Genomic DNA, 15205 nt, shown 5'->3' with positions numbered 1-15205 from the left:
ATAGTGATTCAACACTCCCTATATCGCCCTATGCTCATCACAAGTGCCCTCCTTAATCCCCTTTACCTGTTCCACCCATCCCCCCACCCACCTCCCCACTGGTAGTTCTTTATAATTAAGAGTCTGTTTCTTGGTTTGCCTCTCTCTCTCTCTCTCTCTCTCTCTTTTCCCCTTTGCTCATTTGGTTTTTGCTTAAACGAAGGTGGTGTAACTTTTATAATGGAAGACGATGTCATGTCATTTATAATAGTCATTTATGTGTCACTTATAATAGTGAAAAATTAGAAATATCCAACATGGTCAATAATAGGAAAATGCTTCTGTAAATCAAACTACTACAAATAGTGCAGGATGCTGTCAATAAAATGCTAATCAATGTGAAATGAGAAAAACAAAAGTAGTATAATAACTCTGCTCATTTGTACAGATGTTTTAATAAAATTTTAAAATCAAGAAGTGATCATTCAAAAACAATAGACTTTTATTTTCAATATGTATCTAGACATAAATATAAAATTTAAAATTAAAAATCAAGTTTTTCAAACTTTCCCAAAGATTCCAAGGTCTATCCTTTCTTGATGGCTACACTTTGTAATGTGCTGGACGTACACCAGAGATTGCTCAGGGACTCTCATGGCCATGAACTGGGCTGTGGACTATTTCCTGGGGCTGTGACCTTGGGAATGTGCCGCCCCGCTAACCCCATTGTCCACTATTTCCTTCCCATTCATTCTGCAACAAAACTAATCTAGCATCAATCTTTCTGAAAATAATAGAAATGCTTGTTTCAATTTCGAAATATATATTTAAAACTATATGAGGAATTATTAGTAAGGTTGTCATTATAGGTAGATTTTTATAATTATATTACAAACAGTAAATTTAAGATATGTTTTTATGTACTTATATGTGCATATCAATCACATATGCATGTAAATTTTAAATATACATGGTTATTACATATTAAAAGAATAGATTAAAACTCCATGATTAACTATTCCCCCTTAATTCCTAAACCCACTGTATTTTTGATCCAGATTATTATTTACTGCTGCAGTAAAAAGAGTAAAATTCTCTCTGAAAATGCAAACATGTGAATCACAAATCTCACCATTTATCAGTTTCTTGAAAATTCTGGTGATGGCAATCACCTATACTCTATGGAGAAAAGTCCATTCAATGGCTGGCCAAAATGTGAAGCATGTTTCCAAGTCTTATTTCTACATCTAGGAGACAGAAGAAGAGCGTCTCTGGCAGACGAGGTAGAGAATGTGCCCCACTGCTTCTCAAGCGGTCTTCAACACGGCCTCAGGGAAAAAAATAAAATAAAAAAGCAAAAGTTTCCTCCTTGACTTCCAGCTAGGATTTAAAGAAGTTTCCCTGAGCGGCTATGAACCTGTAGGATTGCTTCTTAGTTTTCCTCAGGGTTTGGAAATTTCCCATCAGTATGATTTTTCAAGACACAGTTATCTGTGATTTGATTTATGCAGGTACTTGCAAAACCTTTATGTCCCTAACCAATTAAAGTTGTTTTTTTTTTTTTAAACTTCTCCTCGGTTCCCATTTGAAGATGCTTTGATTTCCCTTCATATTCAGGAATAGAAAATTATGTATACTGGGATGGAACATAATATCTCTGTGCAGGATTCAAGCAAAATGCCTGTGTATTTACTAAATACAAGACCTGAGTTCTGGGATGAAGCACATCAATTCATAAGGATCTGTAATGTATTGGGATTAGGATTAGATAACAAGTGCTTTTTCAGGAATAACACATTTTATGAATAATGTGCAAAGCTGTGTGGATTCATCAAAAATCTTTTTTTATGTCTGAATACCTAAGCGATATATGTTATGACTTTAAAACTAAAAACAATTTTTAGAGATTAAAGGAATGTTTCTCTTTCTACTTTTTTTTAAAAGAAGTAATGACAGGGGGCGCCTGGGTGGCTAAGCTGGTTAAGTGTTGACTTTGGCTCAGGTTATGATCTCATGGTTCATGGGTTTGAACCCCGCATCAGGCTCTCTGATGTCAGCACAGTTGGGATCCAACTTGTTTGCACTTCCTCTCTCTGTCTCTTTTTCTCTGTCTCTCTCTGTCAAAATAAATAAACAGTTTTTTAAAAGAAGGAATGACAGGTCTGCTTACTTTAATCCTTCAGAGTATGTAGCACTGGGATTGAAGCTTGAGGGAAACTTGGACTTAGCTCATGAGATCTCTTCAGAGAGGGTCCATACCAAGGAGTTTGTTGTTCTACACACTTTTGTATCCTACCGAATTTTATGTCTCTTCACATCTGACAAAAAGAAGCAGAATTGAAGTGATTTGCCAGAAAAGTGAATGTGCAGAAGTACCTTCACCTGTGGTATTAACGGGCACGTGCTATTTTCTTTTAACTGACATTTTAGAGACTTTTCCCGACCAGAAGAACCATCTGACCAGGAACACACTCCTGGAGGAGACGATCTTTTAAACACATGACTCAACAGCAGAACTCCAGCAATTAAATCCTGGAATCCTGGTTCCTTCTTTGAACCACACTTGGCATCTTCTGCTTTATTCCATACCTCGCTTTGCTTAATCCTTATTATTTGATTCTATTAGAGAAAGTGAGTGGGATAACACTGAAATAATAGTGGGGAGATCGAAAGGGACAGATAATATAATAAGCATGTTATTTGTGCAAATATTTAATTTGTGAATTAAAAAAGAAACTGTACAAATCAAAAAAGACAGAGGAGAGAGATAGAGACAGGTACAAAGAGACGTATGAAATGGGGGGGGGGGGAATACAAGGTAAGAGGGAGAGAAAATAGAAATTTGCCCCTTCAGAATTGATCCAATAGACCAATCTTACCCACCGATTTAAAATTCCACCTTTATCATTTATTAAATTACAAAAATTATACCAAGTTTCCAAAGATAGATGGCTTAACCACTGGACCATTTCTTCTGTTCTTTAGAATTCTCTATTAAATGGCCTTTAGCAAAATATTTACACAGCAGAGCTTTATGGTATATTCTGATATGTAGAAGATCCAGTCCCGTCTCTACTTCTCTCGCATTGTTTTTATTACCAAGGCTGTTCAAACATAGCTACACATACACACAAATTTTAATGTTAGTTTATCAATTTCCACAAAGATGCACTTCTTCATTCTTTTGCAGGAGATTCATCACAGAAATTGGTGTCTCTAAAATCAGGGTCTCATCTAGGGTGTGCAGAACAGCCAAATATTTTTTTACAAGACCCTTGCCTAGGTAAATACTCTTATGAAATAATAATAATAGAGTAAAACCTTGATTTGTGAGCATAATTCATTCCAGAAACACGTTTATGATCCAAAGCACTTGTCGTATATCAAAGTGAATTTCAAGAACCGTTGGCTCAGTTGTGGCCATGTGATATTTGGTGTCACGTACTACTCATATTGCAAGATATCATTCGTTTATCAGATTAAAATTTCCTAAAAATGTTTGCTCATCTTGTGGAACACTGGTAGAACAAGTTACTCGGAGTCCAAGGTTTTACTGTAATAATAACAAAAATAATAATAATAATAATTTGATTCAAAAGTATATTACAAGATTCACAGGTCAGTATTAGATATAGTGAAGTATTGACAGAATTCTAGAATTCAGGGTAGAAAGAGGTACTTTGGATTTGTTTATTGTCCAGTTAGACACAGAAAGATTCTTCCTGATGCGTAAACATCTGTCTTCCTCTTCATCTCCAGAATCTATCTCTTCTTATTCTCTCCAGAACCTCTGTATGTTGGAATAATGCCTCTTGCTTGACATAATGCCCTCCTGGAACCAAGGTCCTGGGCATAAAACCTAGGATACTTCATAACATAGTATAGTACAGTACAGTAGAGAATCCAGAGTTTCTAGGGCATCTGGTTGGTGCCATGTGTAGCACAGAGAGCCAAAGAGCACCCCAAAGGAGGAAACAAGGATGAGACCCATGCAATCAGGTCCAGGCTGGAGTACCCCACCAGAAGGCACTACCCAGTTCCAGACACCAGAGAACCTAGAAAACTTCACAGAAGACATTTCCAAGTGTGGAATGAAGACCAGAAGCCTTGCTTGCCCAGGTCTATGTATTATTTAAATATTATTATTAAATTAAAAATAGAAGTTCTTCCCGTCTGGGAGCATCAAGTGAGCTAGTCATGCAGACGACTGGGAGAAAGTATTTTGGGCAGAGAGAATAGCCTACATATAAAGACCCTGCAGCAAGAATGTAAATGACCAGTAAGAGGAACAGAGAGATGCCAGAGTAACCAGAGGAGTCAGCGAGGGTTTAGTCATAAGGGAGGAGTTGAGAGTAATAAGAGGGCAGTCAGATTATGTGCACTTGATTGTTGGTAATTGCAAAAGGTTTTAGCGTTTAACCTGAGTGAGATCAAGAGTCATTTCAGAGTATTGAATAAAGGCGTGGCTATTATCTGACTTCTGGGTTTAAGGATATTTCTGCGTGTTGTGTTGACAATAGAGCAATAGGGCAGAGAATGACAAGAAAGAAGTGAGAAGAGTGGGTGAGAATTGCAAATATTCAGGTGAAAGACGGAAGTGGCTAGGAACTAGAAAACAGGTCCAAAAGAGATCACAAGTGGGTGAATTTGGAGTATGTATTGAAGATAGAGCCAACAGAATTTCCTGATAAACGGGGGTATGAGAAAGAGAGACCAACTATGCCACCAGCTGAAATATAGAATATTGTGAACAGAGTAGATTGAGAGGTGGGAAAAGAATCTATTAGTCATTCAAGAGGAAATGCCATGAAGGAGGTTGGGTTTCCAGATCTCAGCCTCCAGAGAGAAGCCTGAGCTGGAGGTAGTAATTTGGGAGTCGAGGTCAAGTAGGGAAAATATGTCATGGAAGATTGGATTCAGTGATGGAGTCCATAAGATGAGAAATGAGGAAAGCCTATTCAATGAGTGACACAGATGTCACTGGTGATCTTGAAAAGAGCATTTTTAGTGCTAGGTCCTGAAGTATGCCTGAAAAAGATGTAAAGAGATTGGAAAGGGAGAAATGGGAAACAGGCATTACAGAATCGCTTAAGTTTTGCTACAAAGAAGAGACAATGAAACAGAGTAGTACTTGATAAAGGAAATGAGATCAAGGGAATAGTTTATTTTAAAAATGAAAGATATCAGACTGCCTCTTTGCTGATGCAAAGGATCCATTCGTAAGGGAAATGAAAAAAGAGATGCCTTTATGTAAGTGATAAGGAGTTGAAGTCCAGAGCACAGATTGGTTGCCTTCAGACAGGAATACAGATAATGTATTTAGTGGAGTAAGAAGGTAGCATATGATTGAACAGGTGCTGACAGATTGGTAGGTATAGTCACAAGTCTGTGGAAGTATTCTGATGTCTTAATTTTTCTCAATGAAACAGGAAGAAAGTCCATCTAATGTTTCCCCCAAAATGTGATGCTTGCAAGGGCTTTTTAGGCATATACTCTTTTTCAAATTAAAGCACCATTTTACCCTATTTTGCTATGCCTTTGCATCATGAATAATATTGAATTTTCATATTTTATCATATTTCAATTTTACATAATCATATGAAATTTACAAACTACACTAGTAACAGCAAATCCCTATAAAAAAGTAGTAAGATCAATATTTGTTTCAGATGTTAGGGTTTAAAAAGTCAGGCACTGAGCTCCTAAGAAATATGTTTAATGAGCAAAGGTATTTAACGTGAATTAATTTGGGGAACCCATAGGGCAGATATGAGAAGGAATTTGTGAAATCTAACTGACAGGTAATAATTTCAGCACAAATGGTAAGAACAGCTCTCACCTTTGTAAGAGAAGATGTAGGTTTTGGACCTGCTTTTGATATGGGGAAAATTACCATACACATTACAAATATGTAAGGCTAGGGATATCGTTATGACCTTTCCAGTTCTTTAATTCTATAATTAAAATAGAAAAATTATCATCCTAAATTTTTTAGAGAGCAAGTTATTATGCTTTCATGGGCTTTTTCTTCCTTCTTGACATGAGGCAAGGTCGAGAAATGTAAAGTGAATCCAGGAATGAAGAGGTAACTGAGGGAAGAATGACTAGGGAAAATCATCAGGACAGACTTATCTAAGGATGTGGGAGTTCATCCGAAGATGGAAAAAATGAGGTGGAGCCCACCAAGCGAAATCTCTGGAAAAGAGAAGTCCAGCAGTGAACAGAATAAGAACAAACAAAAGCCCTGAACCAAGACTTGAATTATTGAAAATCAGGCTTGAATTGTTTAAAAAGAAAAAAAAAAAAACAGGTTTAAAAAAAAAAAGAAAAAAGAGTGGCCAGAATCTAGTAAGAAAAGTGATGGAGTATAAAATGTACTGGAGAGGTGGGAAATAGGGTGATTGTAGTGTCTTAGTGTGATTTGCATATTAAAAATGCTACTGGTTGCCATGTGCCCAATGGATTGGGATGAATGGTGGAGGGACAAAACCTCATTGTCCTTGAAGGAATGATTTGCCCTTCGCATACAAATTAGTGACACCCCAGGGTTGTTTGTTTCTTATACCTTCTTGTATAGAAGTGTCTTCTACCTTCTTGACCCACAATTTCCTCATGGCATTTTTCACCTCTGCATTCCTCAAGGTGTAGATCAGGGGGTTTAACATGGGTGCAACAATGGTAAAGGACACAGCCATTGCTTTGTCTATGGGGTAAGTGGCCACAGGCCGCACGTACAGGAAAATGCAGGGCACGAAGAACAAGACGACCACAGTGAGGTGGGAGCCACAGGTCGACAGGGCTTTGCGCCGCCCCGCAGAGCTGCAAGACTTCAGGGAGCAGAGGATGACCACGTAGGAGGCCACGAGGATAAGGAAGATGGTCATACACATCACCCCACTGTTGAGGATGACTAAGAGACCCAGGGCATGGGTGTCCATGCAGGCGAGTTTCAGCAATGGGAACAAATCACACATGAAGTGATCGATGACATTGGAACCACAGAAGGGTATTTGATACATGAAGAGAAGCTGTATCGCTGCGTGGATAAACCCCCCCACGCAGGCGCCTCCCAGCAGCAGGCGGCACACCCGAGGGTTCATGATGCTCGGGTAGTGCAGGGGCTTACAGATGGCCACGTAGCGGTCATAGGCCATCACGACGAGAAGGATGACCCCCACACCACCAAAGAAATGCTCCGCAAAGAGTTGGGTCATGCAGCCTTCAAAGGAGATGGTAGTTCTCTCGGAGAAGGAGTCCAGGATCATCTTGGGGGCAATGACAGAACAGTAGGTGGCGTCCATGAGGGACAAAGAAGTGAGGAAAAAATACATAGGTGACCTCAGGCTCTGACTTGTGATCACGGTTACCACCATGAGTAGGTTCCCCAAAACCGTGGACACGTACAGGATTAGAAACACAGCAGAGAGCATTTTCCGCAGCTCTGGGTTCTCTGTGATGCCCAAAAGAATGAATTCAGTCGCATTGTTTGGATTCTCCATTTACTTTGGGCTGAGATAAGCACACCACACTGAGCTGGAAAATCTACAAAAGAATACTATTTTGAATCAGGAATCATTGAGTGTGCTGGACAATTTTTTCACTGTGTCTTATACCTTCTTGACCTACTTTTTGCTCCAGCCACTGACACAGCAACCAACTGCTAACAGTATAGCCTGACAAGAGCTCCATCCTACTGATCCCTCCACCAACACCTTCACTTCCCAGTACATCTGTTGTTTCCTGTCCCCACATGTGTTGCTTGAGATACTTGGAAAACCCCACTTCATTGTTCTGGCACATACTCCTACCTGGAAATATGAAGAGATTAACATAGTTGAAAGAAATCCTAGACCATTCATAAATAGAAGCCAGAGAATAAATGGTAACCAGTTTAACCACAATCTTGGATTAACTTGCCTTTCTCCCCTATTTCACTCTCCCCATTCACTGCCTCCAGAATAAACCACCTACGTACAAGCCTTCTTTCAGCCTCTGATTTTTGGTAACTTCAAGCCAGAAGCTAACACTCATTTATCACTAGACACACCCAACAACCAAGAACACATAAATTCTCCTTCACTTCTTCCACATATGCAGTGAGCACTTAGAATGATCTAAGTTGAACAGCCTACCAGCTAGGTCATATCCCAAGGACTCCCCACTTATTAAAAGCTATACTCTTTCCATGTACATGTTATCTTCTCAAACTGGATTATTATTACGTACTGTGAATATGTCTCAGGCAGTGGAATACCCTATGAGACATTTTCTACATTTTAGAGATAAGATATGGAGGCTTCAAAGAGTAGAAAAATAAGACACTAAGTTCCCACCGTTAGAAAACATTGAAACCAAATTCAAATCCGGCTTTTCCTGGATCAAAATCAATAGCAATGGCCAGCAATGTCACTTCTCTTAAGAGTCTATCAAGTTCTCGATATGGTAGAGACATTTGCTTCATGATATAATTTCGCTATCATAACAAACCAGTGAGATAAATTTATGCTTCCTGTGTTCATTTTACTAAATAAATCCTACAGTAAAATTCAACAACAAATTTGATGACAATTTTACCATAAAGAACGTGTTCTAATTATATATATAATCCAATCCTGAAACTAGAAATTACAACTAATTAACTGTAACTAACATTCCAAGACTCTAATAATTTTCCAGATATGCTGACTAAAGAAAATAAAACTGTGCCTCTTTCTCTGCCCAAGGAAGACCCCGATCCAACTTAGCTGATATCACCCCTGCACGTGAGCCTGAACTAGTACAAATCATTCCTTCCATTTTTCCTTGTGAAGGAGTGCCCCAGGCGAAACAAAGAATTTTAAAGAATAACCAAAATATCAATAAAACAATTCATTTTTTTTTTTTACTCACTATGTACCAGCAAGGTACACTTAGTCTGTTACATGCATTACTGCAATTATTTTTCATACCACATGAGTTGGAGGCTATCATAAATCCCATCTTGAGGATGAGGAAACTGATGTTTGGAGTCAGTAAGTGTCTCATCTAAAATGAGTGAGGATTATGAATCCATATAATCTCATTTTGAGACACGAGCTCTTAACCGTTACACTATGCCACTGAAGGAGTGAACAGTGGTCTCAGTCAGCTATATACAAGTGTCACTGCCACTAAATGATATGATAAAAGCACTGTTCCAGTAGTAAACTTCTCTCTGCTATGACTACCTAAGCAGAGGCTATCTGCCACTTGATAGGAATATGTTAGAGACCTGTGGGGAATATAAATAAGGTTCTCTAAAATTCCTCTAAATCCCCAAAGACACATTCCTAATATTATTCCTTTTACTAAACAAGGTACACAGTTGCCAAGGCACTGTTTGCAATCTACAGTATGGGCTAACCCCAATCTCCAGGATAGGCTAACCCCAGTCTGCAATATGGGCTAACCCCAATCTACAGTATGGGCTAATCCCAATCTACAGTATGGGCTAATCCCAATCTCCAGGATAGGCTAGCCCCAATCTGCAATATGGACTAACCCCAATCTACAGTATGGGCTAACCCCAATCTCCACCTCAGAACTTTAAAAGTCCTATAATAGCCCTAATAGTGTAGAAGGAACGTAGTCTCAGAATCAGGCTAGCCAGGTTTCATTCCAAATTATCCCTCTTATCTCTGAAGATGTGTCATCACATTCTCACCACTCTGGGCCTCCGTTTCCTCATCTGGAGAAGGAGGCAGCTGTGGTAGATGAGTGGAATGCTAGGGGTTCAAAGGAGCCGGTTCAGGGACTCTGTCCCTCTCAAGCACAGAAGCTTCGCTCCTACCTGCCTTAAATGTTCCCACTTCCAAGTAAGATGCCCTTTGAGCCATCTCAGGACTTAAAATATTTTAAAGCATAATACACTAGAATAGAGACTCATGCCCCTTCTGTCTTAAAATCTATAAATTTGTTATAGTTCTTTTCTGACCACTAATACACACTCGGTATGACACTCAAGGCCTCGCCCCATACTAATCAACCTCATTTTTTGTATGCCTCCTTCACACAGCGGTCAAAGCCATCTCTTACTGCCAGAACACACATGTCAGTCTGTCCAGTCTGGTGGGAGAGGCTGTGGGTTCAGAGCGAGCAGACTTAGCTCTCTGTCCCACTCCTGGCACTCACGGACTGGACAACCTTCAACCCTGCAAAAAGAAAACAATGTAATTAGCCGTTAAAGGGGCAGAGAGAGAGGGAGACACAGAATCCGAAGCAGGCTCCAGGCTCTGAGCTGTCAGCACAGAGCCCGACGCAGGGCTTGAACTCACGAACTGTGAGATCATGACCTGAGCCGGAGTCAGACACCCAACCGACTGAGCCACCCAGGCGCCCCTGATATTTTTCTTTTAATTCCCACAAAAGCCATAGGAGACAAGAACCCGTATTACCCTGGTTTTCTGATGCAGTGGTTAAGGCTTAGAGAAGTTGTACACTTTTCGTATGTCTGTCACCAAGTCCATGGCACAGGATACTAACCACCATCTCTGCAGCCTCTCTAAGAATTCCATACCCTGCCTCACAATGCTTTCTGAAGCCCCGAAGGAAGTACCAGGCATGAGAATGTTTGGGGAGCACTAACAAAATATTCACGAATATTTTCTGTTCCTATAAGCTCCTGTCTTCCTCCTGCCTCTGCCCATGCCATCTATTATCAACAAACCCATTATTATTCTTCCTTCCTGCCTCATTTCTTCCCGAATGCCCCCTTCACCACCATCATTCTGGATATTTGCTACAATGTCCAGCTAGGATACATATCAGTGGTAATTCAGCTGTATTCCTGGCCAATTTTTTAAAAATTTCATGTCAGTGTTATCTCCCTATGTGGATGCTTAAGGATAGCTAATTTATTCTATTTCCACAAATGTCTAATGCTGTGCTGTGTACACTCTAGTCATTTAATTAAATTTAATTAAATCCATGAAACTGGATTCAACCAAGGAAAATAGTATCCAAGGAAAATGCCCAAACAATACTGGTGCCCGTCTTGCCTCCAGAAATGAGAGAGTGCCATTGTCAGAGCCAGGCTATCCTTCTGGCATCTAAGCTCATATATCCCATCTTTCAGCTTTCTCATTTCTACTCCTAGGCATACATTAGCCAATCCCAAGAGTGGAGCCCTACCTTGGATTTGCGCTTTAGTGTTGAACCACCGCCTTCAGATCCTCTTTGTAATAATGCCTTCTTTTTCCAGTGTTCCTATGAAATACGTTGGCAAAAAGACCATTCAGACAAAGAAGTGAAAAACTGCATTGCTTCAATTCTCTAATGATTACCTAGACAGTACATATTTCTCATTCCATAACATGTCCAAAACTGTGAGGGATAGAGGAGGTGCCCTACCTGTAAAGAAGGAAACAGAATGAGCACTCCTGAAATGATGCATATACAATGTAAGTTCCAGAAGGGAAATTATCAGTATGATCTATAGATTTCAAAGAAGATTAAGTGATCTAAGCCTTGACATGAGAATTTAGAAACTTCTAAGTTTTTAACAAAGAAAGTCAACAGGAAAGAGAACAGCATGAGCAACGCATGAAGAAAGGAAAAACATAATGTACATAGCCAAAATATGTGAATTTTGACATCACAAAAACCTACATTTCATTCTGGACCTGCCAGGGATGTAATCAACCAGAAGTTACACATGGTCTTTAAATCACGGGGTTTTTTTCAGAGTTGTATTAAACATAATAAGTTCCTAGCATTATAGTTTAGATTTTGATATTTACATTTATAAATATTAAAATGGGATAAAATATTAAATTAAATTATAGTGTAGATGTTTGTTAAATATTTATTATAATGCTTGTGATATTTTTGATGTCTCATAAAAGTTAGTCACATACACCCCTACTAACTGAGTTATGAGATACCTTGAGTAGGTGTGCCTAGCTAAACTGGAGTTCAATTGGGAGTAGGGAGTAAGAACTTAAAGACCTATGTAAAATTCCTGATTTTCCACACTACAGTCAGTTCTCATTTCTGAGTACATAAAATAGGCCAGACAACTTCTCTGTGCCTCAGTTCCATTTTCTATAAAGTGGGAAGGTAATGTTACCTATTCCAAAAGGTTGTTGTAAGGATTAAATGATTTTATAAATGTAAAAAGGGCTTAGATCAGGATCTCTATTTCTTTTCCTAGAATGAGGAGAAGGATACTGACCACAAACTATTTTAAAACAGATCCTCTGCCTTTGGATCACGTGTTTACACAGGCTTCTAGTAAATGATATTAGATTTTATTAGAAGTATCCATATACTTCTACTAAATGCTCAGTTTAAGTTTTATAAATCGCAAAAGTAAGATATAGCCCTTGGAAAATATTTCGTATGGAGAGGTAGAGTGATAGAAAGCTGAAAGTCAAAGGACCACTCCCAAGCATAAGCCCTACTGGACCCTTTATTGATAGTGTAGTTCACTCTTTTCAGATGTGCATTTGTATGCAGGAATATTCTATGTGCACATTTATGGGTTTTGTTCTATATAAAAGTATATAAAATACCATAATATTCTTGAAATTTTAATTTAACTGGGCATTATTTGTCAACAGTTATGAATTTTCCTACATTTTAACTTCTGCATGTGATTCTATTTTATGGTTGTACTATAATTCATATAACCAATTTGTTTTTGCTTGACATTCATGCTATTTCTAGTATTCTGTCCTATACACAATGATGCACTGGACGTCACTTTACTGACATTTTTGCTTTCTGGTTTGAATGTTTCCTGGTTGAATACTTCCTGGTTGGAGAAATTCCTAGTAATGCCATCACCGGATCAAAAACTATGCATATGTTGAATTTCGATTGCTTCTGTAACTGTTCTCTCAAAATCCTGAAGTATCTTTCATTCTCATCAACAGTGTATGAAAGAGTAGTTTTTCCCACCGTTTTACTCACACTGAATATTATCAATCTTGATTATATTAACCAAATGATAAGGTAAAAAATCATACATTACTTGAATTCACATTTAATCATTCATTCATCGAATTTCGTCAATGACCTAAACAATAAATATATTATTGGTCTCCAGATGAAGCTAAAATAAATTTACTATGTAAATTTTTTTTAATTTTTTTAATGTTTATTTATTTTTGAGAGAGAGGGAGAGACAGAACATGAGCAGGGGAGGGGCAAAGGGAGAGGGAGACACAGAATCCGAAGCAGGCTCCAGGCTCTGACCTGCCAGCACAGAGCCAGATGCAGGGCTCAAACTCACAAACCGCGAGATCATGACTTGAGCTGAAGTCAGATGCTCAGCTGACTGAGCCACCCAGGCTCCCCTATATGCACTGTGATATCGATGTAGAGATATATAGTCTATACACAAAATATCAAAATAATAGTAATAATTTAGCATGTGCTGCATACCACGTATTTTGTTAGTACGTAATACATGTTTTCTCATTTAATTCTCCCATCTGGCTCTGTTTAGACAAATTTTATGGCTGAGAAAAAGCAGAATAATTAACTTGTGTAAGGCTATACACTTAATAAATGATAGAACCTGTATTTGAATCCAAGTTATGGCTGATTCATGTTTCTAAGTGTGTGAATGTCTTATGGAGCCGAATAATTTCTTCAGTAAAATCCTGGACCACAAGAAATGCGTTTATGAATGTCCCTGAGTTGTCCTTTTTAACGAGCAATCAATAGCCCCGTATTTCTCAGAATATCTGTACCCAGAACATATGCATCATCAGTAGAATGTCTCTAATTAAGAGCTTTAAAAGGATTATTTTTGTCAGCAAGTCTTCCTAATTCATTTTGCTTTCCTTGCGAGATGAGTGGAGAAGGAATTATCTACAATAGCACCTCTATGGGTTGGAAATTACTATACCATTGTAGATACAAAACTTAATGTTCTCTAGGGATGTTTCCAGTGGGAGGGGGCTGAATCCCTGAAGAACCTTTCTTGATTTCACGACCCCATCCCCGAGCAAATCATATCAGCATCACCTTCAGCACCAACACTAACACCCTGAAGTGGACAGAGCTGCTCACATATAAATGTGTATGTGCTTATATAAATATATGTTTTATATAAATATATTTTTTAAATCTAATTCATCTTTACATTAAAACTGAAAGCCAAACAGGGCGCCTGGCGTGGCTCAGTAGGTTAAGCATCCGACTTCGGCTCAGGTCATGGTCTCATGGCTCGAGCCCCGCGTTGAGCTCTGTGCTGACAGCTCACAGCCTGGAGCCTTCTTCAGATTCTGTGTCTCCCTCTCTCTCTGCCCTTCCCCCACTGGTGCGCTCTCTCTCTCTCTCTCTCTCTCTGTCTCTCAAAAATAAACATTGGAAAAAAATGAAACCAAACATTTGAAGTATCATTAACTAAATTGGGAATAAAGCACCATGTAAATTCGTTCTCAAAGGTTATTGGAAAATCAAGGCTAAAAGCAGTTGGCACAAGAAGAAAGCAGAAACATATGTAATATATGCATATATATGTGTATTCATGTGCACACACACACACACACACACACACAGAGTTGCATGAAAAAAAGGAAACATAAAAATCTCTCTAAAACCATCCTTGACTTACCAGCTATTCCTGTTCCTCCCCTTCCTAAGAGCACATCCCTAAAACATAAATACACTCTCATAGTTACTAATCTCATGACTTGGATTAGGCAGACACTTACATTTTGATAATTTGCTAAAAGAGATTAAAGCAAATCCCATCAAAAGTGTTGATAGGTTAAGGCTGTCCATTCTGAAGCCACAAATTTGCGTATAGAGACAAAACCATTGAACTACTGACACATTTTAAGTATTATTGTATATGTGTATAAAGTGATTCAATTAGTTCAACAATTTCAAAGTAGTTCAAATTAAGAACATGTTTAATACTCACGTAACTTGTTGAAGTCACCTTCAGTGCTCGACCTGATGTCTTCCTTGTGACCTCCAAAAGCCAGTTACCCGATGGTTCCAGAAGGTAGAAGGCAGAGATTGTACAAGTAAATTTTCCAGGATAATGTCAGGGTAACCAAAGTTCTGGCCCCATCCAGGATGTACTTACATGAACTTTCATCTACAAAATAGCTACAAATCATGACCTATTAGAGTTTCCATTGACCAGATCAAAGCATACAGGCAAGTAAATCAGGACACGCACTGCAGACACATCGTCTGATCATTTCATGGGAGCTATTTCTATAGGACCAGAGTTTCTCATGATTTT

General features: G+C 38.7%; 1 protein-coding gene and 1 long non-coding RNA gene across 2 annotated transcripts; both read right to left on the bottom strand.

The window, feature by feature from the left end:
• Positions 1-6323: 6323 nt before the first annotated feature.
• LOC101100668 (olfactory receptor 4C6) lies at positions 6324-7975 on the bottom strand. Its single transcript, XM_023239013.2, has one exon. The coding sequence runs from the start codon at positions 7476-7478 to the stop codon at positions 6471-6473; it is 1008 nt and encodes a 335-aa protein (XP_023094781.2). The 5' UTR covers positions 7479-7975; the 3' UTR covers positions 6324-6470.
• Positions 7976-8950: 975 nt separating this feature from the next.
• LOC123380288 lies at positions 8951-15049 on the bottom strand. Its single transcript, XR_006585812.1, has 3 exons — positions 14876-15049; positions 11128-11202; positions 8951-10148 (listed from the first exon to the last, which is right to left on the bottom strand). It is a non-coding gene; the product is annotated as an uncharacterized LOC123380288 (long non-coding RNA).
• Positions 15050-15205: the final 156 nt, after the last annotated feature.

This window comes from Felis catus, chromosome D1 (assembly GCF_018350175.1).
Source record: "Felis catus isolate Fca126 chromosome D1, F.catus_Fca126_mat1.0, whole genome shotgun sequence".
Classification (NCBI taxonomy): Eukaryota; Metazoa; Chordata; class Mammalia; order Carnivora; family Felidae; genus Felis; species Felis catus.
Note: the sequence above shows the minus strand (reverse complement) of the source record. Positions and strands in the feature narration are given on the sequence as shown.